At 32.8% G+C, this 27,625-nt stretch overlaps 2 protein-coding genes and 1 long non-coding RNA gene across 4 annotated transcripts in view; 1 reads left to right on the top strand and 2 right to left on the bottom strand.

The window, feature by feature from the left end:
• LOC111044119 (protein TANC2) overlaps positions 1-27,625 on the bottom strand; it is a 513,289-nt gene that overhangs the window by 227,738 nt on the left and 257,926 nt on the right. The window lies entirely within an intron of this gene.
• LOC120350986 lies at positions 14,343-15,588 on the top strand. Its single transcript, XR_005571146.1, has 2 exons — positions 14,343-14,748; positions 14,791-15,588. It is a non-coding gene; the product is annotated as an uncharacterized LOC120350986 (long non-coding RNA).
• LOC111057921 lies at positions 15,412-24,159 on the bottom strand. Of its 2 annotated transcripts, XM_039426583.1 has the most exons (5): positions 24,011-24,159; positions 19,377-19,573; positions 17,885-18,144; positions 16,303-16,462; positions 15,412-15,588 (listed from the first exon to the last, which is right to left on the bottom strand). In XM_039426583.1, the coding sequence occupies exons 3-5, from the start codon at positions 18,092-18,094 to the stop codon at positions 15,461-15,463; spliced, it is 498 nt and encodes a 165-aa protein (XP_039282517.1). In that variant the 5' UTR covers positions 18,095-18,144; positions 19,377-19,573; positions 24,011-24,159; the 3' UTR covers positions 15,412-15,460. The 2 variants fall into 2 exon arrangements, with proteins under 2 accessions (XP_039282517.1, XP_039282516.1); XM_039426582.1 differs by lacking the exons at positions 15,412-15,588; positions 16,303-16,462; positions 17,885-18,144; positions 19,377-19,573 and adding an exon at positions 20,192-22,974 and having other exon boundaries at positions 24,011-24,148.

Below are 27,625 nucleotides of genomic sequence, written 5' to 3'. Positions count from 1 at the left end.
GGTCTTTCTAATTATCAATAAATCAGTTGTTTTTTGACAATTTCTTAGTCTTTTTCATTCAATATGAATAATTACCACAATATCAACTTCTCAACTACACAAAAAATATAAGAAGAATTATTTTAAGAGTATTTCTAACTTTTAATTAGAATGCGAATCCTAATTCAATAAAGTGAATCAGTACCATATTCTGAGTAAGTTATAAGAAGTGTAAAGACTACATTCTATTTTCAGTGGTATTATGATCAGAGGTCAAGACGTTTTGCATGCAACTTTATTCTTTGCATGAGAATATTTTGCTCTCATTTGCTGAGAAGTAGGGCTTCTTTGTTAGTAGCCTAGTCAGCTCTCTAGAGAGGAAGCCAGGTGTAAGTAATGAAGAAGGTAGCTCGTACAACGGTGGCGTGTATGCGGAATTGAGATGTTGCATGAGAAGAAGAAGAAGAAGAAGAAGAAGAAGAAAGAAGAAGAAGAAGAAGAAGAAGAAGAAGAAGAAGAAGAAAAAGAAACAGAAGAAGAAGAAGAAGAAGAAGAAGAAGAAGAAGAAGAAGATGATGATGAAGAAGAAGAAGAAGAAGAATAAAAGAAGATGATGATGATGATGTTGATGATAAGTAAATTCGTATGTCTATTGTTGGTGAGGAGTCCCTTTCGGGAAGGTCCCACCGACTGAATATATAATTTAAGCCGTCAATGGGCCTCACGACTGTCATACTTCAGCCGGGACCGACAGTTTAACGTGCCCATCCGATAACACGGGAGTGATCTGGTTAAAAAACTTATGGTAATGAGAGGGTTCGAACCCGGGATCTCTGTGCTGCTACGCAAGCACTCTATCCACTAGACCACGGATCACTCAGTGATGATGATGATGATGAAGAAGAAGAAGTGGAAAAAGAAGAAGAAGAAGAGGAAGAAGAAGAAGAAGAAGGAGGAGGAGGAGGAGAAGAAGATGATGATGATTTTAATTTTGAAGAAGATGATGAAGGAGAAGAAGAAGAAGGATGAGGAGGAGGAGGAGGAGGAGGAGGAGAAGAAGATGATGAAGGAGAAGAAGAAGAAGGATGAGGAGGAGGAGGAGAAGAAGAAGATGTTGATGATAATTTTGAAGAAGATGATGAAGGAGAAGAAGAAGAAGAAGGAGGAGGAGGATGAGGAGGAGGAGAAGGAGGGGGAGGAGGAGGAGGAGGAGGAGGAGGAGGAGGAGAAGATGATGATAATTTTGAAGAAGATGTTGAAGGAGAAGAAGAAGAAGACAGGAGGTGGAGCAGCAGGATGAGATAAAATAAAGTAGAAGAAGAAGATTCACATAGACTGCGAGAAGGTAAAGGAAGATACTGACTCAATAAGGATAGAGTGAGAGAGAAGATACGTGTGAGTGTGAGCTGTTATTGATATCTTTGAAAGGTACGTGAGTTTTGAAAGGGTTGAGAAGAATATTGAAAGAAGAGGAAGGCTATAAAATTTTCGTGGCAAGATCTTCAAAAAGTTGACTGAAATTGAGACAGTCACCTTGGCTTCCAACTGATATTGATATCCTATGTCCGTTCACACGCTACTATTTAGATCACAAGCTTTTCTTAGATGCGAACAGCTTTATATTTTTACCGGACGCTTGTTTTTTGATATGGTAGATTCAAGTTCAGAGTAGATTTGAGATTCTTGTTTTTAGTGGGATAACGGGAGCTCAGGAAGGGAGAATTGGAATAGGAGTAGGATTTGAATAAAATAGGAATTTGAGAATAGTTCAATAATTTAAATTTAAGTGGATTCAGATTCTAGGATCATCAAACATGATTATGTTAGTTATAGTCAACAACCAAATTACTCTAGATTTGAGTAAGACATTATTCAAGTCAAATTTTCAAATTATAAATCAAATTAAGTGTATTTTAATACTTTTTGTGTAGTTGAGAAGTTGATATTGTGGTAATTATTCATATTGAATGAAGAAGACTAAGAAATTGTCAAAAAACACTGATTTATTCTTTTAATACCACTGCAGGATCTCAAGGGGCACGTAATTAACATCAACCATTGATCATTACAATTCAACATCAAATCATAAAATTTTCATTAAGACCAATGAAGATTTGAATGATGGAAACAATCATTGTGAATCAAAGTCTGGTGAATATTGGGAGAAAAATGGTACAAGGAGTATCCTTAGTTTTTCTCTCCCAATCAGTGCTACTTTGTAGAAATTATAAATAAATAAATTAATTAATAATAAATCAAGTCATCACTTCAAACCACACTGAAAAATCAAAGGATATGAAGCAATCATTGCGAATCAACATGATATAAATGCCAATATTTAGAACTACTCCACTTACTAGAATCACAAACTATATTGTAGTCACAAGCCAAGGATAAAGATATCACCGATAGCACTCATTTCAAAAAGATGAAGGCTAGAGGACGTTTATGCAATAATATTGTTTAAATAGTAAATATTATTTTGTCAAAAACGTGGGATATAAATCTCAACCCCAATCTAGAGAAAAATCAGAGGGAGGCAAACTTATGGTCACAAATGATCAGCTGTTCTTAGTGAGAATGTGTGTATTTTTGGCTTCAAAATTCATAAAATAACTTAATTAATACAATGTGCAGTGATAATTAAGTGTAATATTTAACTATAATTTGGTGTTTTAATTTTTCTAAATTTAAAATTTGCATCTCATATTTATTTTTGGACGAAAGTTGAGCTTGAACTTCTTACAGAAGAAACATAACCTATTTTTTGGACATGTAATCAAAGTTTGGGAATGGAATAGTTTTGGGCCAAGCCTGTTGTTCCTTCCCAATCATATTTATATGATTTGTGAATATGTCCACGAATAAATAAATAAATAAAACACACACAGTGGTTCATTCACAAACACACATGGTCTGAAAACAATCGCCACAGTATCAAATAAAATAAATAAAAACATATTTGAAATAAAAAAAAACAAGTCGATATCAATGCAAAGCATCCTACTCATAATTCTTATTTATACAGCTATAAATCTCAATCGAAGAATGTTTTACTAATCAGTGACCACAAGAACGTGATAACAGCTTTTAAACACATTGAAAAAGAAAACCAAGATAACAAATTGCAAAATGACGAAGACTAGGCGTTATCAATGCAAATCACCCGACCCCCAATTCCTATTTATACAATAATAGGGCAGTAAATCTCAATTCAGAAATATTTTACTAATCAGTGTTAACATTAGTGTTGACCACAAAATCGTGTTAACATCTTGAAAACATTGAGAAAGAAAACCAAGACAACAAATTGCAAAATGATGAAGACTAGACGTTATCAATGCAAATCACCGTGCTCATAATTCTTATTTATACAATGATAGGGCTATAAATCTCAATTCAGAAATATTTTACTAATTAGTGTTAACATCAGTGTTGACCACAAAATCGTGTTAACATCTTGAACACATTAGGAATGAAAATCGAGATAGGAAATTGCAAAATGATGAGGACTATGCGACATCAATGCAAATCACCCTACCCAAAATTCCGATTTATACAATAATAGGGCAGTAAATCTCAATTCAGAAATATTTAACTAATCAGTGACCACAAAATCGTGTTAACAGTTTAAAAACACATTGGGAAAGAAACCAAAGATAACAAATTGCAAAAGGATGAAGAAGACTAGGCGACATCAATGCAAAACAAGCCACTAAAATTGTCTCAATTGATTGACAAGATTGAGAAAATTGTCTCAATGGATCAGAAGTGTGACACGATGATTGAGGAAGCTGATATAAACGACAATCATCCAGTTGACAATCACACAATCACAGAGGGAGTCCAGATGTGACTGACGATTGATACCGCAATCGTTCTTCTTTATCAGAGGCTGAATTTTGTTGTTCTCCTTCGACGTGTGGGCCCCATAGGCTTAATTTCCGGCCATGTGTTGCGTTTCAAGTCACCCTGAATTGTCAGGATTGGTTTAATTGACCGAGCGAAGTGAGGTCTAAGATTCAAGTCGACGGTTTGGCATTTCTCTTGATGTTTAAATGTTTTTTATGTTGCTCATTTACAGCGAAACGCGGTAATAGATTTTCATGCAATTTGACAGGTATGTTCCTTTTTTAATTGCGCGTCGACGTATATACAAGGTTTTTGGAAATTTTTCATTTCAAGGATAATATAAAAGGAAAAAGAAGCCTCCCTCATACGCCAATATTAAAGTAGAAATCAGACTATAGAATTATTCATCATAAATCAGCTGACAAGTGATTACACAGATGTGTGGAGAAGCCAGTCTATTACTGTATTTTTATGTCTATATTTTCAATCAGGTACTTGTAGATGAGAATACTGCGTGAGGTCTACTGTTCACAGAACTACTAGTGGGTAGCAATGATTCTATATTCACAAGAAATTCTGACTGACAGTTCAAGAGGTGAGAGATTGGCTCAATACGAGTCACGACTAGACTGTCAGTATTGGTTGAATGGTAAGCATATATGATATATCATTAGAAATGCTGACAATTTAAAATGAGATTTTCTGAGATGAACTCAATAGGAGGCACGACTTAATGACAAGAGACCCACTGACAGCCGACTCCTAGATTCAGTGTATATTGTCAGTATTCTCTATATGAAGTAACATGAATGCTTTCCATTCATCCAATGCCAACCAGACGGCTTCTGAAAGTTTTCAAAGTACCTGTGGATGTGTTTGGAGAACTGTTTATGTGGATTTATTCTTTATGTGAATTTATACTTCATGTGGATTTATTCTCTATGTGAATTTATACTTCATGTGGATTTATTCTCTATGTGAATTTATACTTCATGTGGATTTATTCTCTATGTGAATTTATACTTCATGTGGATTTATTCTTTATGTGAATTTATACTTTATGTGGATTTATTCTCTATGTGAATTTATACTTCATGTGGATTTATTCTCTATGTGAATTTATACTTCATGTGGATTTATTCTTTATGTGAATTTAAACTTCATGTTGATTTATTCTTTATGTGAATTTATACTTCATGTGGATTTATTCTTTATGTGAATTTATACTTTATGTGGATTTATTCTCTATGTGAATTTATACTTCATGTGGATTTATTCTTTATGTGAATTTAAACTTCATGTTGATTTATTCTTTATGTGAATTTATACTTCATGTGGATTTATTCTCTATGTGAATTTATACTTCATGTGGATTTATTCTTTATGTGAATTTATACTTTATGTGGATTTATTCTCTATGTGAATTTATACTTCATGTGGATTTATTCTCTATGTGAATTTATACTTCATGTGGATTTATTCTTTATGTGAATTTAAACTTCATGTTGATTTATTCTTTATGTGAATTTATACTTCATGTGGATTTATTCTTTATGAGAAAATTGTCTCAATTGATTGACAAGATTGAGAAAATTGTCTCAATTGATTGACAAGATTGAGAAAATTGTCTCAATTGATTGACAAGATTGAGAAAATTGTCTCAATTGATTGACAAGATTGAGAAAATTGTCTCAATTGATTGACAAGATTGAGAAAATTGTCTCAATTGATTGACAAGATTGAGAAAATTGTCTCAATTGATTGACAAGATTGAGAAAATTGTCTCAATTGATTGACAAGATTGAGAAAATTGTCTCAATTGATTGACAAGATTGAGAAAATTGTCTCAATTGATTGACAAGATTGAGAAAATTGTCTCAATTGATTGACAAGATTGAGAAAATTGTCTCAATTGATTGACAAGATTGAGAAAATTGTCTCAATTGATTGACAAGATTGAGAAAATTGTCTCAATTGATTGACAAGATTGAGAAAATTGTCTCAATTGATTGACAAGATTGAGAAAATTGTCTCAATTGATTGACAAGATTGAGAAAATTGTCTCAATGGATCAGAAGTGTGACACGATGATTGAGGAAGCTGATATAAACGACAATCATCCAGTTGACAATCACACAATCACAGAGGGAGTCCAGATGTGACTGACGATTGATACCGCAATCGTTCTTCTTTATCAGAGGCTGAATTTTGTTGTTCTCCTTCGACGTGTGGGCCCCATAGGCTTAATTTCCGGCCATGTGTTGCGTTTCAAGTCACCCTGAATTGTCAGGATTGGTTTAATTGACCGAGCGAAGTGAGGTCTAAGATTCAAGTCGACGGTTTGGCATTTCTCTTGATGTTTAAATGTTTTTTATGTTGCTCATTTACAGCGAAACGCGGTAATAGATTTTCATGCAATTTGACAGGTATGTTCCTTTTTAATTGCGCGTCGACGTATATACAAGGTTTTTGGAAATTTTTCATTTCAAGGATAATATAAAAGGAAAAAGAAGCCTCCCTCATACGCCAATATTAAAGTAGAAATCAGACTATAGAATTATTCATCATAAATCAGCTGACAAGTGATTACACAGATGTGTGGAGAAGCCAGTCTATTACTGTATTTTTATGTCTATATTTTCAATCAGGTACTTGTAGATGAGAATACTGCGTGAGGTCTACTGTTCACAGAACTACTAGTGGGTAGCAATGATTCTATATTCACAAGAAATTCTGACTGACAGTTCAAGAGGTGAGAGATTGGCTCAATACGAGTCACGACTAGACTGTCAGTATTGGTTGAATGGTAAGCATATATGATATATCATTAGAAATGCTGACAATTTAAAATGAGATTTTCTGAGATGAACTCAATAGGAGGCACGACTTAATGACAAGAGACCCACTGACAGCCGACTCCTAGATTCAGTGTATATTGTCAGTATTCTCTATATGAAGTAACATGAATGCTTTCCATTCATCCAATGCCAACCAGACGGCTTCTGAAAGTTTTTAAAGTGCCTGTGGATGTGTTTGGAGAACTGTTTATGTGGATTTATTCTCTATGTGAATTTATACTTCATGTGGATTTATTCTCTATGTGAATTTATACTTCATGTGGATTTATTCTCTATGTGAATTATACTTCATGTGGATTTATTCTTTATGTGAATTTATACTTTATGTGGATTTATTCTCTATGTGAATTATACTTCATGTGGATTTATTCTCTATGTGAATTTATACTTCATGTGGATTTATTCTTTATGTGAATTTATACTTCATGTGGATTTATTCTTTATATGGATTTGTAGGGGAGTCTATTCTCTATTCTTCACTTGGATTTGTGAAGTGGGAGACTGCTTACTCTTTCAGAACGAAATGTGGACAGATAAGAAAATCTGGAGTGACTGTCGGCATGATTGAAGCTCCCGAACTTGAGAAATAGAAAATAGATCAGTAAAGTTTTGAAATCTGGAATTCCAATCAGGAAAAGAATAGAGATTGGGGAATAAAGAGGTGAAATGTTGTGAAATCTAGAATTCCCATCATAGAAACAGAAATAGACTAGTAATATATTGAGAAAATCTAGAATTACAACCAAGAAACAAATAGGAGATGAGTAATTTTTTTAATACAATTTCAGAATTTATACAACATTGAGTAACTACTTCTATTAACTAGGGTGAAATGTGAAAGCATCTGAACGGACAATAATAATATTTATATGAATATTGTCAAATCCACAAAAAAATATGATACCAAGTATGGCGTTGAAACTCGAGTATGGTTTTTAAATAAATTTAATTTTGTGGATTTGACAATATTAGTATAATTACTTTTTCACCTCAACTTGGAGAAGTTCCACAACATTTCTGAAGACAGTGTAAATGATAATACTCCTAAAGTTGAAGCATTTGGTAAGTTATTCAATAACTCACAGAAACCACACTACTACAGATTCAAGTCTACACTTATTATGTCTATACTCACCCATCGCTTCTGATTTGTTCTTAATTAATTTTCGATTATATTTGTGATCAAGCATACTTTTACTGTACTTTTTACAAACATATTTTTCTGTACTTTAGAACAGAAAAGGACGCCTCTGATTGGTAATCCAATAATCAAGCTGCCAATTTCTAACCAATCAATTTTATAAATCTGTTCGTGATCGAGCATCTACCCAAGAACAAAAAAATGAAAGCCTCTAATTGGTCATCCAATAATCAAGCTGCCGATTCCTTACCAATCAATTATTCGCAATTTACACAACGTTGAGCATCTAGCAGGGCCTAAAATTCAAGCCTATGATTCTATTCAGTCTATACTCATACACTTCTGATCTGTTCCCAATCAATTTCAAAATTTATTTGAGATCGTGCATCTGCTTCTACCCAAGAACAAAAAAGGACGCCTCTGATTGGTCAACCAATAATCAAGCTGCCAATTTCTAACCAATCAATACACAATTTACACACCGCTGAGCATCCACCGGGGCCTAAAATGGAAGTACTTGATTGGCCACTCGCGTTTATACTTTTCACACGTTAACGACGGTTATCATCCAAGGTGCGCAGAAGATCGTAAAACTGACAGCTTTCACGCTTATTATCGGTGTAAACGGCCGCACGGCGGGGGAGCCAACTATCATTATAAACAAACAAGCTTTAATATTATAGTCAAGAATTGACTACTGCAACAACACTACTTCAAAACCGGGTTTAATCTGATAAAATCCATGTCAATCTGTCAGTATTATATGAATAGGGGAACATTTAGTTTATATACAAGGGATGCTGACAAACAACAATTTCAAAACCGGGTCCCATGTGGTGAAATTCACGTACATCTGTCAGCATTAGTTGAATGAGGGTGCAATGATATTATGTATGAGTAATTCTGACAGCTTGGAGTGAATCTACCTTGTAATTTAATGTAGTGAAATTCTGATTCATCTGTCAGTATTGGTTCAATGGTGGATCAATGATATTATATATTAGGAATTCTGTCAGTATGTGGTGAATCTAGCATGTTATCAAGTGGTTATTGCAGCTTACCTAGGAGTTCCGGGTTCATGTTAGCAATTAAAATCATTCAGAGAAGTTTGAAAATGTTAATTTTTCTCTCTATTTCTATTATTTTTTGTTCATATTTGTTTTAAAGCTGCGTTTACACCAAAGTTACTAACAAAATGTTGATATCTTAATTTTTATAGATTCTAATTAGATCGAACATAACTTATACGCATGATAGACATATGTGTTTGTCAATTATTATTATTATTATTGTATTTTTGTTGTGTGAAGCCACAAATTCTGAGCGGTGCTCAAGTGGCATACAACATGTAATTTTTAGAATGGAGTCACATGAATGCTCTAAAACACTCCTCAATGGTATAAGGACAAGCCTCTACCAGTATCCTAATTATCTTTTGAATCAAGTTCCGTTCAATCTAATAGTATCCATGAGGATTAAGTTATCAACATTTTGTTAATAACTTGGGTGTAAACCCAGCTTACGAATGTTTTTCTAATTATTATACATTTATGATTTTTATAATCGTTGATACGTAAATATAAAACATAGCCATTTTTGCAACATCTTAGTATTCATCAAAAATCGGGAGAACAGTTTTGGGTTAAGTTCTAACTATTCTCTCCCGATCATGGTTATGTTATTTGTAGTTGAAAAACGCGGTTTCTGATGTCAAATCCATCCATCTTCTCCGAATACACTAGTAGAAACATTTAGAAGTTCTACCAACAGTAGACCTCGCGCAAACATTCTCTACCAGTGTCTCTATCAACAGTAGACCAGCACATCCAGGGGAGAGTTTGAATGGAGAGAGAAAGAAGAGAGAGACAGAAGAGAGAGAGGAGTGAGAGAGAGGAAGAAGGAAGAGAAGACTGCAGGACTGCAGTTGAAGATGTTTTCAAATCATAGAGTAGAGAAATCTATATTATTACTTAAATCTCTGTTTGAAACCAATAAATCTTGAATTTTTTAATGATGTCGAATATTTTCGTTGTTTCCATCTTCAATATTCTTATTCGGCTTGTTGTAACGAAGAGATTGAGGCCATTTGCAAGTCTCTATCTTGAAGTAGTAATGAAATTCGATTTTATAGTTCTTTCTTGTTATTGAGAAACGCATGTTTTAAGAGAAAAATCTTCAACTACAGACCTGCAATCTACAAGCTAGATTCAGAAAGTAGTTACAGCAGAAACAGTGTTTCTCAACAGAGGAGACGTTAAAAAAAATTAGTAATGTGTTCAAAATGTATTATTTGTGACTGTATGAATACTGAACCCACGGTTATCTAATTGTAGAGATTTACAATACATAAAGTACAAATGGAGTTTATTATGATGTGAAATAAAAAGAAGTTCTGAGATAAGAGAATTGCTAGAACTATTTATAGGAAGACCAAGTGCCGGTTGCACAAAAGCCGATTAAATATAAATCGTGATTAATTCCACGAGAGCCAATGAGCGATGCCGTCTCATCAGAAAGGCCTTCTCGTGAAATTAAGCACGGTTAAAATTTAATCAGCTTTTGTGCAACCGGGCCTTAGACATTGAAAAGAATGAAAGTCATCATACATTATCATAATTTTAGGAGTCGCAACTCAGAACTAAGAGTATTCCTACAGGCCTACTCACCAAGTTTCAAGAAAGAGTCACGGGTGTTAAACGATAAACTCACCTGAAACAAAAATGAAGAGTCAATACAATATTTTGTCACATGAAAGAATTATAAAGAGCAATAAATGCAGTAGAAGAAGAACAGTAATGAATTTTAAAAAGAGTGGTCCCAAAAATATTGATGAATTGCTTTATTGCTTTATTGCTTTATTGATTGATATAATAAGTATACATCATATAAATGATAGGGAGAGGGAAAATAAGGTAGCCTTGTGCTATTCCTCTCCCCAATTTAGATATGGTTACACATAGTCCCAAATAGATTAAGTCTTGTAGCTCTTCACTTCGCAAAATTTTCAGACCACTAATATGTTCACAAAGAAAATTTTCAAATTTAGATGCTTCAAAACAAAAATAGAACAGATAATCCACATTATTAACACTTGAATAGAGAAGATTCATATATTAAAGAAATAATTTTGGAAAAGAACCGAAAAAACAAACTTAATTCTGAATAAATGGGAAGATTCAAGTAAGAAATAATATTGAACAATAAATACAGTAGAAAAATAACAGTAATGAATTTTAAAAAGAGAAGTTCGTTCCCAAAAATATTGATGAATAAATGTAAAGATTCAAGTAAGAAAAAATATTTGTTAATCATCAGTAACAACATTTTCTAATCCCATTGTTTTACCAACATTTTTCTATTGATCTCGTATCATGCAACCGTTTAATAATCTTCTATTGATGTATTTGCTGTTCGACCCTCCATTTTGTAGCGTTTGTACGAACCGCTAATTGGGGAGGGGCTTGTCTAGGCCAATGACAGACGTTCACCTTAAAGGTCACGGCTCCACCAATAACAGTGCTCGGCCGTTAGTATAAATATCCTACTGCTGCTCTTTACTTCAGTTCAAGTTTACGAAAGATTGATAATGGTATAACAACCGGAACCAGAGTCTCGATTTTTTATAAATCTGTGGTTTGGCAAAATATAGTATTTTTATTCAGTAAGAGAAATAAAGTGAACTTACAAGTTCGAAACTCAAGTTTTGTATGGATGAAAATCCATAGAGAAAAAATGAAGATATCCTCATTATTTGAAACCATCCTAGTGATCATCTCATCAATTGAAACGCACTAACCATCAGCCACGCTCAAGCAAAAAGCTCATGTTGGCTTAATCAGCTATATCTATATGAATAAAAAACGAGCCTCAAATTTTGACATTCAATAACTTTTATATGTGTGCACCGAATTTGATGATTTTTCTTTAGTTGAGTTTGCTATGTTCAGGAGTAGGTTTATGGCCTATCATATTTTTATTATGATTCGACTTCAGAACTTCTTTCTACGGTCTTTCAAAGTTTACATGTAATCCTTATGGGAGAAGATTTGTGAGCTGACCGCACACAGAAATAAAAATCAGCTGTTATAATCATTGCGTCATCCAACAGCCGTTGATAGATCTGTTTTTCAATTCTCTTTCTTCTGATTCACAAAATTTTATTAATTCTAATAATAATGCCTTGGTACGAACAACGTCCAAACTTGGGTAGTAGAACTCGAAATGCTGTAAATTTAGAATATGCACGGGAAAATCAGCAGCAAGGAGATAATAATTCAATTTTCCAGCAAGCTGCATTCAACTATATCTAAAAATACAAATTGCTGCACAACTAACTGAGCACATAGGAAGTCCATATTGAGATATAAATTTAAATAATGATTGTTGGATGATTTTCATGAAAATTATAGTGCATCAAATTGTGCTAAGGCTAAGCACGCCTGAGGAGGCGCGGCGGCTTGGTGATACAAAGTGTTTATCTTATAGAGATTGCCTTATCACACCGTTCCACGCCATCCCCGATTCGGTTTGTGTGAGTTGGAAGAACTAACAAGCAAAAAGCACCTGGATGCAAAATGCCGCATCGCGCCTCCTCAGGTGTGCATCCAGCTAAAGTTTGTCATGAGATGCATTAACTATTTGGCGGTAAGAAGTTCGCCGGACAAGCCAGTTTACAATAAAATTAAGAAGTTTTGGGCAATAGCCTGTTCTTCCTCTTCTAACTATTGTATTGCTTGCTCTATTTAATATATGAAGAAATGGAAAAAAGGAAATATTATATCTGCCCTTACAGAACAATTCTATTCTGGATTATCTCTGGAAACTGTGTTTTATATTTATTTAATCAGCGTACCGTACTAGACACCACGTAGATTCACAAGAACATTCTATTCAAGGTCAGTGACAATAACAATCCATATTTTATACACCCAAGCAGACCAATTCCATTCTGTTGCCATAATGGTAACAAATTTTACCACCCCAAAGCTATGTATTATCTTCAAGATCAGATGAAGACGCCCTAAATTAGATAGCTTTTTCCAAAAGAGGCCGGATACGCTCAAGAATAGTATATACACTATATATTATATATATACAAACTTTTTACTAATGGACTATATAAAGACTACTAATAGTATATAGACTATAACTATATACTACCCTTGGGTTACGCTCAGTTTCTTGACTAACTTATCGTAGTTAACTTATGTTAACTTTAGTTGGATAATTTCGTATTTTACGTTTTACAACAATTATTTGTCTATAATGTCCCAGTTGTGACGGCTATTTCAGCACAATCTGTATCTTCTGTCAATAAGGCGCAGACTAAAAAGAGTACAGATTTATTGCAGGGCGTTACAGTCGATAAGTCACAGGACTCTTTCTAGCCGAACTAATATCAAGATAGGAAAAAGTGCAATCTAATGGATTCAAACTAAATGGCCTATTCTTCTTTGAGTATGTTAATTTATAGACCCTTATGCACTTGCAACTTTATAGTGTTAAAAATAAATTAAGGTTAGCGATCTAAAAATAAAATGAACTGTTTTGTTTCTCTAGTATAAGTTGATTTATAGAACCATGGAAAACTATTCTTCAGTTTCTCTGTTATAGCCTACTGTTTCTTAATACAATGCTATAGTGAGGTCCACGTTATAATGGCAATGTTTGATTAGCAATGGTATAGCTATCCATGTCCATCATTCAACAAAGCTGATAGCGCTATCTCAATCTCGCTTTGCTCTGTAGCCAGATCGTCTCTTAACAATGTAGAATTAATAATCATTCAACAAAATATTTCAGATTAATTATGAAAATTTTTGAAAAATATAATTTCTTCTCAATAAAGTTCAACTGATTATTTTAAACGAGATTGAACCGTTAATATTACATCAATAAACCTGTATCAGCCACCGTCTATAGAAGGCATTGCCAAGACAGAGGATCGGCAACGTTGTTCTCCTATCTTTCTCCACTGCCATTTTAACGTGGACCTCAGTATAGGTGTTGGACATTTAGATTGCCATCCATGTTTCAATTTTTTCTGGAACTTCATAATTCTTAATTGTTTCTGAAATTGAAATTTAATCACATTATCTCTGATACTTCATAATCCTCTATTGTTTCTGAGATTCATTTTCTAACAGTCAACTTTGATACACAATAAGTTACATCTACTTATTCAATCAACAAACAGGAATTGTTTTCTGAACTGTGAAAGTGAACTTTCCAAGACCTAAAACCATTTTCATGTAAAAAAATCGTGGAAGAACTCAATATGTCACATGAAGAAACTAAAAATATTTATTGGAAAGATACTTTCTCCTATTCAGATAAACCGGTGGCTTTCAAAAGCTTTTAAATGACAAATCAAGTCGTATATTGTCATCCATTAACGGCTTAAAATGCTCTTGGAGAGACAATCTAGTTCTTCAGGGGATTAAAAATGGAGACAGGTTTAATATTAGAAAAATGTCACAACCCACACAGCACACTGATGTTTATAAAACGTTTAATAAACGTTACCTCTTAAACATTTGAAACGTTTAGACAACGTTGTATGTTGTTGACCATCACGTTTTCTAAACGTTTATTCAACCTTTAGTTTGGTACTGACGTTTACGTTTAATAAACATTTATTTAAACGTTGTATTCAACATTTTGATAAACGTTATATCAACGTTTAGACAAAAATTATAGTCAACTTTCAATAAACGTTATATCAACGTTTTGATAAACATTAAGTCAACATTTCAATAAACGTTATATCAACGTTTAGACAAACATTATAGTCAACTTTCAATAAACGTTATATCAACGTTTTGATAAACATTATAGTCAACATTTTAATAAACGTTATATCAACGTTTTAATAAACATTCATAATCAACCTTTCGTTGAGCATTTAATTCTTAGGAGGTAGTATATATTTTATATCTTTAGGCTGGACACACTCTGGAGAAGGTGTGATGCAAAGCAGCACGGCATTTTGCATCCTTAAGGGACTTCTTCCGTATTCGTTTGAATGGAAGTATGCGTTCGCGGTGAGGAGCGGTGCAAATGAGAAGAAATCCAAAAGAAGAGTACCATCTTCTTCCATCGCCGTGCTGCATTGCGCCTCCTCCTACTTCCAGAATAAAGATACAAACTACCTCTGAGAATTCCAACGAACCTGCAATCGTATCTTATACTTATAGTACTAATAACATTCTTATATCACTGACTCACTCACTCACCAATATAGCAATTTCTGGAAAACTATAAAATTTGAAGACATCCCAAAACGTGCTAAGGTTCAATATTCAAAGTTGTCAAACGTGTGGCGGAGACCTCACCTATGTGCAGCGCTTGATCTGTACAAACATTCAGCCAATCATAACACCAAACTGATGGAAAGAAGTACAGATGCCCTCTTCAGTGTCTCTACCCTCAGGTCTCTGCCACACGTTCAATAAGTATGAATTGTACAGGGAAAAAAATGTTCAAGTTGTACCGTATCAAATATAGATTTTGAACATAACGGCTACCTTAATAGCACACTTCGACATAGGCAACTCGCTAAAAAAATGAAATATACAGAAATACTCAGGAATAAGTTATTCATTTATTATTCATTTAGTTTGGAACAAAATCAGTTTGAATTTCCTTTTTTTTCTCTGGCCTGGAATCTTGCTTTTGCGTATTTCAGCCACGTTTTTATGACATCTTCAATTTCTGCATCCGACGCAGACGATGTTCTTGAATTACGTCTTACTCCACCTGTGAAAAAATTTGATGGTAATGCAAATGGAAATTGCAACTGTAATTTCAAAAAAGACAACATTTTTCTAAGCCATATTGTCCATTGTTTTGGGCGCAAAATCTCAATATGCTTTAAATGTTCGTATTTTTTATCTACATTTCAAAATAAAAAATTGTTTATCTACTCTCTGATTCCTTCTTCTCGAGTGCAAATCTTTGATGGAATAAGAAATTTTGACACTTCAAAATTTGGACCAGTTTTCAATCAATATTTCTAAATTTGTTATTATTACTGTTAAGGGAAAATGTCTGTTTGTAATAAGTTGATTGAAATGGATGAATAAGTAAATAATATTGAAGACTCGAGGTGCAAGATGCATCTAATTTGCACAAACATTCAGCTAATCCTAACTCCTAACTGATAGAAATAAGTAACTTTTAGTTCTGCAACTCCGCTGTATTTTTCTTGTACCTCGTCTCCAATATGGTTCTTTAGACAATACTATACTAATTTTCAGCTTAGTAAATAAAATTATTTCTTCATATGAAATTAATTGAACAGCTATTCAATTATAAATAAATCATTTCACATTCTTAAAACAGCTGTAATTTCGAAATATATTGTAGGGAAGTTTTTTTTGTACAGGTTACAAAAGTAAATTTAGTTTGTTTATGAATGGTGAAAGAATTGTCTCTTAAAGGAAACTAACTATAAGTGAAAGTGCAACTTACTAAAAATGGCTTCCTTCAGATGAAGAGAGGAGAAGACCTTTTTCTTCTTAAATCCGATCCAGCTATAATTTGCAGCAAAATGGTCACTCATAGTGGATTTCAGAATTCGTCTGACAATTTCAGGAATTGTGTTTCCACCTCTGCTTGAAAGGTATCTTGCCTGGAATCAAATGAGATATTATAAAGTATATAAAAGCGATTATCTAGAGTCCTTGAATGTAATTTTATAAGTGGCAGTTTTAATTGATAATAAATATTAAAACAATAAACCGATACAGCAGAGTATTCAAGGACCCAACATAGTCCTGATCAAATTATCAAATCGTATCAATGAAAATGATTGCTTCTATTCAGTTTACTTCAAATTATTCAAGATATTTCTCAAAGGGTTGATTTGATGATGGTCAAATTGAAATAAATAGGGTTTTATTCAATCATAAAAGGAATTACCTAGTTCAAATATAACTATATAGTCCCTAATATTAGAAACTGATTTTTGAAAAATGAAGCATCACAAAAAAATTTGACAATTGTATTGACAGGAGCCTTGTCCACTAGACTCTGGTCACTAACTGAGCTGGTCAAATTATCCCTCATGAATGGTTATGCCGTTGCAGGAATTATTATTTACTAGGGCACTATCTGAATATGTCATACCTAGCATTTTCCATATATTGTATGGTAAATTTTTATTTTATTCATGTGTTTCTTCTGTTTCAATGACATTTCAAACTATTTCTATTCGTTAAGTACACTGTATACGAGTACATGAAGTTTTCAATGCTCCACCACAAAATATCAAAGAAAGTGCTACCCCTGGTATATTCAAAAATAAATTCAAATCTATACTTATTAATATTTGCCCCTATAAAATTGATGAGTTTCTTGAGGAAATTGCCTTTGTAATTAGCTGATATCGAACTTATTAATAAAACTTCATGTAGGATATCATGATTCTTTCATTCATTTTATATTCATTGCTTTCATTAAGATAACGTTTCATACATTACTAGATCTTTGCCCTAATGTGGTTTTTCATGAAATTATATGATAAACTAGCAGGGCACCCGTGCTTCGCTACGGGAATCAAGAATTAAGATTATTCTTGTGAAATAGATAGATAGATAGATAAATGACTTTTATTTACACTTTACAATATGTAAACTGGAATAATAAATATAGTCTCGTCACTGTCATAGAATTTTGTTTCCGGAAAGGTGCTCTTCCTAGATAAAAATAACAAATTTGGCACAAAAAACTAACATTGTAATTAGCACATAAAAGATGCCTCATTCAGAAGTGCCAATGATAATGTGTTCCACTACTACCACTTTTAAGATATTTGGTGAAGTAGACTCGAAATAGCACGTTTATATGCCAAAAGTAACTTATTTCCAATAATTGAAGGAAATCCTCAGAGCCATTTTTGAGATACTTGTAAGAGCGCAAGCAAAGAAATTTTACTCATATAAACCTCTCATCTTCATCCTTCCCATTATACACACACGCACAAGCCTAAAGCTTATGTGGGCACCATTCTCAGCAAAAAAAGTATAGGATTATTATGTTGTAAAATATTTACCATTTCTTCCATCTTTTCCTTGGTTGACAGCTCATCCTCCACAATATCCATTTTCTCGTCAGTTGTAATGGGCAACTGGTTCTTGATATTCATGATTATGTCCGGCTGCTGAGGTGTTGGAGCAACCGGTAATGGACCAACTGCTCCTTCCCTTTCTTGCAGCAGAGAAACAATTGTCTCTTGAGTCTCATCAATTTTGTTGAGTCTCATTTTTATCAAGTTTATTTGCCGCACAAGATATTTTTTGAAGCTATTGTCACCTGAAAACAATAATTATAGATACAGTCATGTTGAATCTATTACACAGGTATCTTTTGTCATACTGTATTCAATATTTGACTTTGCCTATTGTTCTAGGAATTTGACGGCAATAAAATCATATTTATGTATTTATTTATTTTTAATGACTTATTTCTCTTCTTTTCATGTCTTTTGGTGAGTTTATATGTTATAATAAGTGAATATTGCATTGTCATCCAGTTCCAACCTATGTTTCAAAAAATGTTCAAGTCTAGCTAATCATGAAGTTAAAAATGTTTGATCTGTGTGTATTTTTGACTAGCTGGCCCGGCGAACTTCGTACCGCCAAATAGTTTAATGCATCTCATGACACACATTAGCTGGATGCACACCTGAGGAGGCGCGATGCGGTATTTTATTTATAGCCTATAGATAATTTTCCAACTGCAAAATAAATAATTTACTAAAAATCAATTAATTCTGAAAACCGAAGACAGCACAATTATTTGAAACAAAGCAAAGCAATGTCTATAGAGCATGTAAGTCTTTAACCTGAGTCCGCACTGCTGGATGGTTACACACACAAGTCATTTTGTTTTTAGCCGGGACATTTAGAATAAAATACACATGGGCGGTTATGGAGCAGCACAAACTCTTTTTTACTATCTATCGACGGCTGTCGTATGATGCAATGATTATAACAGCTGATTTTCATTTCTGTTTGTGGCCAGCTCACAAATCTTCTCCCATAAGGATTACATGTAAACTTTGAAGGCTCGTTGGAAAGAGTCCTGAAGTCGGATTATAAATTAGATAGGCCATAAACCTGGTCCTGAACATAACGAACACAACTAGAAAAAAATCATCAAATTCAGTGCACAAATAAAAAAATTATTGAATGTCAAAATTTGATGCTCGATTTTCATTTATATAGATTAAACTATAATGGGGGACTAACGAGTGAAACGTTTAGGCCTGCCGCAAAGTAGACCCACACTAATCCACGAAAAGCAACCCACGCCGTGGGATGTTTTGTAAACCATTGTTAGGCTTCTCTAGACATATGTGTAATACATGCAATGTCAGCTGATTGATTATGAATAATTCTAAAGCAATCTATGGTTTACAAAACATCCCACGGCGTGGGTCTACTTTGCGGCGGGCCTTAGGGCCTACATAGCCAAGTAAAACAGTGCAGTTTTGAATCAATATTCAATCAATAAGTCCAAATTAGTAATGTTCAAAAGCTTACCTCTTTCTGTAGATTCTGAACATTTTGGTGTTGAGGAATGAAATAGCTGGTTTGGCTCGTTTGAAGATTCCGGGAATGAGGGTATTAATAAGCCGGGGCTACTGCAAACTACTGAAGCAGGCGTCACAGCAGCAGGGTCGTCTTCATCTGAAGATGAGTATATACGAGGCCGCTTCAGCGTTCTTTTCCTCTTCCCACTGTTGGAATCACTGCCAATATCGCTAGTGTACTGCGCTTGATTGCAACTATTGCGAGCTGTTAATAGTGAATCTGAAAAATAATTAAAAGATAGGAAGATAATGAAGTTAAGAGACAGTTCTTGATAGCAGGACAGTACAGAATGTTACTAATTTCGTGCCCCTCGCACCACCGTTATAGTGTCATGACCACATACTAAAGTGCAATAATAAAAATATTCAGGCAATATTACAAAAAATAAACATAAAATGATCATAGGACTTTTATATTTTTAATCCATAAAAATCCGCTTTATCAATATATGTTTTATTATCAATTAAACACTTTGAGAAATAGTTTGAATAATTTGAGATTAACTGTAAATAGAAGCAATTATTTTCATTGATAAAATTTTATTTGTCCAGTACTATGTTGGGTCCTTGGATACTCTATGGAATCGGTTTATTTGTTAATATCTCAAGAGTGTGCTACAGTGAATCGTGACCTTTAATCGCATCACGTCTACAGTTTACATTTGAATTGTCTTAAAACAAGTCGTATTTGATAAATTATAAAATTCTGCAGAGCAGTTACTTTTTCGAATTTCTAATATTTCCTCTCCAAAAACCTCCTTTTGTTAAATTGGAGCAGAAACATTTAACATTGTTAGACTGTGTTTTTGGTCAAAAATAATTTTGGGTTAAGCCTGTTGTTTCTCTCTCAATCATTATTATGATTTGTGCATATATGAATAAATAAATAAATTAATTAATTACGGTAAACATGTGATTGTAGATATAGGGATGTAATGAACTACTCACTTGTCTCTGTTGAAGATTTCTGATAGATATATGTTTCATGGGTTACACTTTCAGATCATTATTATTGTTTTTTGAATCGAATTGGTTTGTTTTTTCAGTGAAGCAGGTTTGATGCCTAGTGAGATCGGACTCCTCGATTATTGCAGTATTTTACACTATTCACAGTATTTTACACTATTTACAGTATTTTACACTATTTACAGTATTTTACACTATTTACAGTATTTTACACTATTCACAGTATTTTACACTATTTACAGTATTTTACACTATTTACAGTATTTTACACTATTTCACTAACTGGCCTTTGTGGTTTTGTCTTTCAGACCACAGTACGAATCTTGTTGTGCAGTTGATAACTTTACCTACCTAAATTACCTACATTTAATAAACACTTGAATGTATCAATGGAATTACCACAAAAGAGTCTTTACCATATGGAAACTGTACATACTTTCTTTCTATTTCACTAACTGGCCAAGATTTAAGAGTTGTATTAAGTTTGACAACATATGTGTCAAGTTTTGAAGAGAGTGCAGGTTTCTCATATAATTCTCCCACTATTGAAAATATTCTACCGACTACAACCATACAGCACATTTTTTTATTGTAGCAGAAATTTTTCACTTTCACTATTGTTTTGTCTTTTAGACCACAGCATGAATCTTGTTCTGCAGTTGACAAGTTGAAATCATTTAAAACTATTTTTTTGTACTGAGGATCCTGACAATACAAAGAGAGAGGTCCATCTTCATGTCTTTTTTTAAAAGTAGGAGAATTTTTTTGTGGCAAACTTGGTTTTGATTGACCTATTAGATTTTCTTTCTCTTTAAGTCTTTTTACAAACTGCTGCAGTGGCTTCTCAGACTTCCGTAGTGACTTTTTTATTGTTTGCATGTAGCTCTCAAAAGGGAAAGCACTGCACTCATCTAATGGGCCAAATGTTGACACATCGTCTGCCAAATGAATAAGGCCATGAATATTCTGTGACACAAACTGTTTCCCATATATTTGGGCGAATCCTTCAACAAAAAACTTTAGCAAGTCCTTAGCATAGTCTATGATATGGTTCTGTCCATTGTTGTCCTTCAATAATATTCTCAATGAGATATGTAGAGCTATAAAGTTTGTCATCATATCTGAGGATAAGAAAGGGGGCAAAACTACAATACTCGTGTACAGCAGAAATTGTCGAAATTCTGTTGCTTTCCAACGGCTAACCTCAGAAAGAGACCGAGGTTTCCTTCCAAACTCTGAAGGTATAAATTTCTTCAATGAGACAAGCCTGTCACTTAGGTTTTGCACTTGCCTATGTGGAAATCGATATCTTAGCTCACCCTTAAGCCACAAAAGTATAATTTTTTTTTACTACTCCTAAACAAACTAAATGCATATAATCTAAGCTAAAACTTGAAATTAAATCAACATGGTTCAACGATGTCAGTACTGTTGCACCAATGTGATGTTCTTCTTGACTGACCGAACAAAAACTTTCATGGGTCCTACTTGAGCAATTTGAATTTATAAAGCACACTCTGTTATTTATACTTTCTCCTTCCACTGTGCACCGAGTACACGAGTAAAACCCGGTGTGTCCCTTGATTTGTAATACAAAGGCTTTAGCTGGCATGTCACACACAAACCCAACATGATTTATTTTAAAAAATAAATCATTAAAATAAAAACCATTTTCAAATAGACAATTCAACTCTTCTACCAATTTTCTCATGAACTCATTGCTATCACTAGGTTTTTCATTGCCATAATACAGGCCTACCACAAAAACCGGTGAACTCTTTATTGATCGAATTCTTGCAAGCTGTGGCCACATTTGACCACCTGAACTTTTAGATACAGGTAGCCCATCAATATTAAAAAGCAGTTTGAGCTCTGTTATATCATCAGTAACCTGAAAAGACTTTAAAATGCTCTTCAAGCCATTTTCAATACCTAAATATATGTATTGTCCACTCATTAAGGGCCGAACTGCAGTACATCTAGGCGTTCTAAGTAGAGTACGAACGTCGTCTGGCAAACCATCAAGATTTGGAACAGTTTTTAATATTTTTAAAAGACTATTTACAGATTTGTGATGGATTTTCTCACTTATACACCAATTGGAAAGTTCGTTCTTAAATGAGTCTAATGTAAAATTATCTTCAACTTTTTCCCCAGAATTTGAGCATTCTTCAAGATGATGTTTAATTTCTGGACTACGATTATTTACAGAAATTGTTTCATCTTGATCTGAGCTCACACAAGATTCATGGCTAAGCATACTTGGTGACATACATTTTTCATCATCAAAACTTGGACTTGACATAGTGTTTTGCATCATAGCATCTTCATACCAACTACTACATCCTGCAATACTAAAATCAGAACTATTTACATCTATACCACTATTTACATCTATACCACTATTTACAGTATTAATGCTATCTTCAGAGGAAAACACTTCACCAATATCGTTTTTTGAAGAATCCACTTCTAACACATAACTAAATTCTTCTTCGCTCTTCTTTTTAGCTTTGTACCACAATGCTCTTGAGCATTTCCTCTTTTTATTATCCATGGATGGATATATGTTGACCAACAATCTGAAAGAAACCATTCAAATGAAGGATATTCCGATTATTCAGTCATGTAATTTTATAATGAATTGGTCACAGTTCTAATTCGCATCAAATACTTTTGACACAGACTTACATATCTTAGCCTACTTTATTGTGTCGGCCTATTCAAATACAGAGGAACAAGTTAATGTGTGTTGTAGAAACTGTCCTATAGATGTCTAAATAAAACATGATAAATAATTATTTAAGTGAGACGCCAGTAAGTTTTTAAGACATGTGCGAATATGAGGCTGGATGTTTGTAAGAGGCTATGCATAATCATAGAAGGCCTACGAACTTATTTGTAGCTTGTAGCTTAACCATTCATAATATTATGATATTGAATCGATCTATTATAATATTACTGAATCATTATAATCACTAGCTTGTAATGTATTACAATAGGTAATACATAATTGGACTCAATATTTTTTTACAATTTTAAGGTTAACCTGCAATGTGTGTTGTAGAAACTGTCCTATAGATGTCTAAATAAAACATGATAAATAATTATTTAAGTGAGACGCCAGTAAGTTTTTAAGACATGTGCGAATATGAGGCTGGATGTTTGTATAAGAGGCTATGCATAATCACAGAAGGCCTACGAACTTATTTTGTAGCTTGTAGCTTAACCATTCATAATATTATGATATTGAATCGATCTATTATAATATTACTGAATCATTATAATCACTAGCTTGTAATGTATTACAATAGGTAATACATAATTGGACTCAATATTTTTTTACAATTTTAAGGTTAACCTGCAATGTGAACAGTTCAATTACCTCTGTTAGGGTTTGAAAATTATAAGCATCTACCTTATACACACTAAAAATTGCAATTAGTTATATTACGGCCTAGCATATATTTATTTACCGCAGTGCTTTTAAAAAACATGTGCTTTACAAAAATGCCATCACTAGCAAATCTGAAGTAGGGTAAACAACTTTGTTTGGTAACTTCTGTACGCTACTAATCTTAGAAATAAATAGCCTAGATATGAATTTAACGTTCTTACCTTAATTTAAGACGATCAGCAATCAAAAATTAGCAGAACAGACTCGATGACGCGATAAAAGAAAGAAAGAAGAAACAAACACAAACAGGAATACCGAATACCTTGTTGCTTGTTCACAATGTTCAGTCACGTTTCACGTTGCCGAATGCGGAAGGAGGAAACATAAAATGGCTGTCTCTCTTGCGCACATGCACTCTTTTTTAGCAACAGTGCCAACATTATTGTGGCAATATACTATTATCATTATTTTATTTTCAAAGTGACAGTAAATCTACTCAATTTTATAAATAAAAATAAGTAGTATTCATATCATCTGATTCGTATTTTTTTTATATATATCGATTGTTGTAGCTTTGATATTTTCATTTCATAGTATTAGTATACTGTATAATACAACGTTATTCTCATTCAATTTAACCTTTAACTATACATTTTACATTTTACATTTTACATTTCATAGTATTAGTATACTGTATAATACAACGTTATTCTCATTCAATTTTACCTTTAACTATAGACATATATAGTCAGCTATACAGAAAGTAGACCCCGGTAATTTCAAAAATTATTGATATTGACAATCTTTATTTTAAGTTGACATTAAAACATAAATTCGATATTTCAGGGGTGGATATCTTTATGGGGGACGTTTTTGCTTGATACTGAAATAGTGTTGGAATCAATAACATAGTAGGTGGATATTATTTGAATTGAAAACTTAAAAATCATTTCATAGTCAAGTGTGTTAGTATTGTGTGACATGTGTTCATTACAAAAACTGAATTCTGATTTGAAAAAATGATATAACTTTTTCAATTTTGGATGGAATTATTTGAAATTCAAGGACAATGTTGAAAAAATAAACAGGAATGTTCATGATTTTTTTCAAATTTTTTTATCATCAAATAAGATTTATTTAAAATTTCAAACGTCAGTAGCACGTTAACGGCTCGTCTGACGGGATTTTTGAATGAAGAAAAAGTATTGGAAATTCACTTCTACAGCCAAATTGGTGATTGAAGACAGCTTTTTTGAACATTTTTGGGAGATTAAAAAAATGCTCAGATTTATTTCTAAGTCCCCATCTGTATAAAAATTAGCGCAAAAGGTCTATTATATCGTTAACAGTGCGTTTTAGACGATTTTTTCAAAAGACAAAAAGTGTTTGAAATTCAATTCTGAACCAGAATTTTATATCAGAAATACAATTTTTCGACTTTTTGAAAAACTTAAACATCTGGCAAATTTATTCTAAGTCCATCTGGATTGAGCGTAAAAAGTCTATTATATCATTAACAGTGCGTTGTAGACGATTTTTTCAAAAGACAAAAAGTGTTTGAAATTCAATTCTGAACCAGAATTTCATATCAGAAATACAATTTTTCGACTTTTTGAAAAACTTAAACATCTGGAAAATTTAATCAAAGTCCATCTGGATTGAGCGTAAAAAGTCTATTATATCATTAACAGTGCGTTGTAGACGATTTTTTCAAAAGACCAAAAGTATTTGAAATTCAATTCTGAACCAGAATTTTATATCAGAAATACAATTTTTCGACTTTTTGAAAAACTTAAACATCTGGCAAATTTAATCAAAGTCCATCTGGATTGAGCGTAAAAAGTCTATTATATCATTAACAGTGCGTTGTAGACGATTTTTTCAAAAGACCAAAAGTATTTGAAATTCAATTCTGAACCAGAATTTTATATCAGAAATACAATTTTTCGACTTTTTGAAAAACTTAAACATCTGGCAAATTTAATCAAAGTCCATCTGGATTGAGCGTAAAAAGTCTATTATATCATTAACAGTGCGTTGTAGACGATTTTTTCAAAAGACAAAAAGTGTTTGAAATTCAATTTTTATCCAGCATTGATGACCAGAAAGCCTAATTTGAGACTTTTTTGGGAAACTCAATTATTTAAATTTAATTGGGAATTTTTATTGGACTACACAGGTGAGGGTGGAGGAGTCACTTCCCGCCCCCACTCATTTGCTCCAATTGTAATAAACAATACAATACGATTGTATTTTTAAAAAAATCCATAACTTTTTCAACACAATGCTATGACGACGATGTTATCACTTCAATATTTTTAGTAGCCTGTAAATGATTATTGATTGTAAAAATCATTTAATTTTAATATTATTCCAACTTTAAGAATTTCACTATAGGCCTATGTGTTTTGAACTTTTACACTTTTTCTCGAGAATCTTATGTTATCAATTTTACCACTGACTTTTTCACGTGAAAAAATGTTTGATTTTCACTTTTAACATTTTCACTTGGGTGTTGACTGGGTATAGGTACTGTAAAGATTCCATACTGTACCAAACCTTTCAAACGTTTATTTTAGTAAACATTTCTAACGTTTATCAAACGTTGTTTTCATAACGTTTATCAGCATTATACATTCTAGACGTTTATTAAACGTTTATAGAATAAACGTTTAATTTAGTAAACTTTTCTAACGTTTATTAAACGTTGTTTTCATAACGTTTATCAGATTTATACATTTTAAACATTTATTAAACGTTTTTTAAACTTTTTGTGCTGTGTGGGAAGAATGGGAAAATATTTGGAGTTCATGTGTCCAGCTGATGGAAAAAAGGACTAGTTTTGAGAGTTGAGTGATAAGTTTTATAAATTCCATTGATTTGTATTGAACCTGAAATAAATAATATTCTAATGAGATGAATTAAATGTAATATTTTTGTTATGCATTTTTTCACTTTTTGTGTAGTTGAGAAGCTGATATTGTGGTAATTATTCATATTAGATAAAAATACTAAGAAATTGTCAAAAACCACAGATTTAAAGACCGGTTTCGGTTGTTACACCATTGTCAATGTGTGATAAACAATGTTAGTATATCAATATTAATTTAAACAATATCTAACAAGTCTAAATAGTTTATCAGATTAAACAGTTTATTAGTTTATCAGAGATTGACAGTGGTGTAACAACCAAAACCGGTCTTTAAATCTGTGGTTTTTGACAATTTCTTAGAATTTTTATTTAATTTTTGTTATTCTATGTTTCGAAACTGGAACAGTATGAATCTTCTTGTATATGTAAATCTGCATTGCAACTTGGACTGAAAAACATAAATCTGTGATGGCAATTAAACATAATCTCTAATTACATTTCATAAAAAATAGTTTTATCATATTGGAACATCGAAATACAAAAGCTTAGTATCAAATAGAATATACCTATTGAGATATTCTGCAAAATAATACTGTAATTGCAATCAGAGGGTAAAAAATGAACATACATTGAATGCAATTAAATTTTGTACTCTCTGCTTGATATTCCATTATCAGAAAGCGTTGGAAATTCCATTCATCATCCAAAAATTAGTTTATGTTATTTCTAGAAACATGATAATTTAAAAAGCTATCACTGTATTTATGTATTAAAGTCACAATAGCCAGAGATAAATAATATTGTAAAGACAAATGAATATATATATATATATATATAATATATATATATATATATATATATATATATATTTACTCTATGCAGTAGCCTACTCATGAATGATACTTCTATAGGAATAAAATTGAGACCAATTCTACGGATAACTCAAAGTTCATTGCCGTTTTGC

The sequence above is a fragment of the Nilaparvata lugens genome, chromosome 4, assembly GCF_014356525.2.
Source record: "Nilaparvata lugens isolate BPH chromosome 4, ASM1435652v1, whole genome shotgun sequence".
Classification (NCBI taxonomy): domain Eukaryota; kingdom Metazoa; phylum Arthropoda; class Insecta; order Hemiptera; family Delphacidae; genus Nilaparvata; species Nilaparvata lugens.
The sequence above is the reverse complement of the archived record's forward strand: the minus strand, read 5'-3'. Positions and strand labels throughout refer to the sequence as shown.

What these genes read in the sequence shown, in the direction of transcription:
- LOC111057921 (XM_039426582.1), bottom strand. Translation starts at nt 22,949, where the DNA reads ATGGATAATAAAAAGAGGAAATGCTCAAGAGCATTGTGGTACAAAGCT.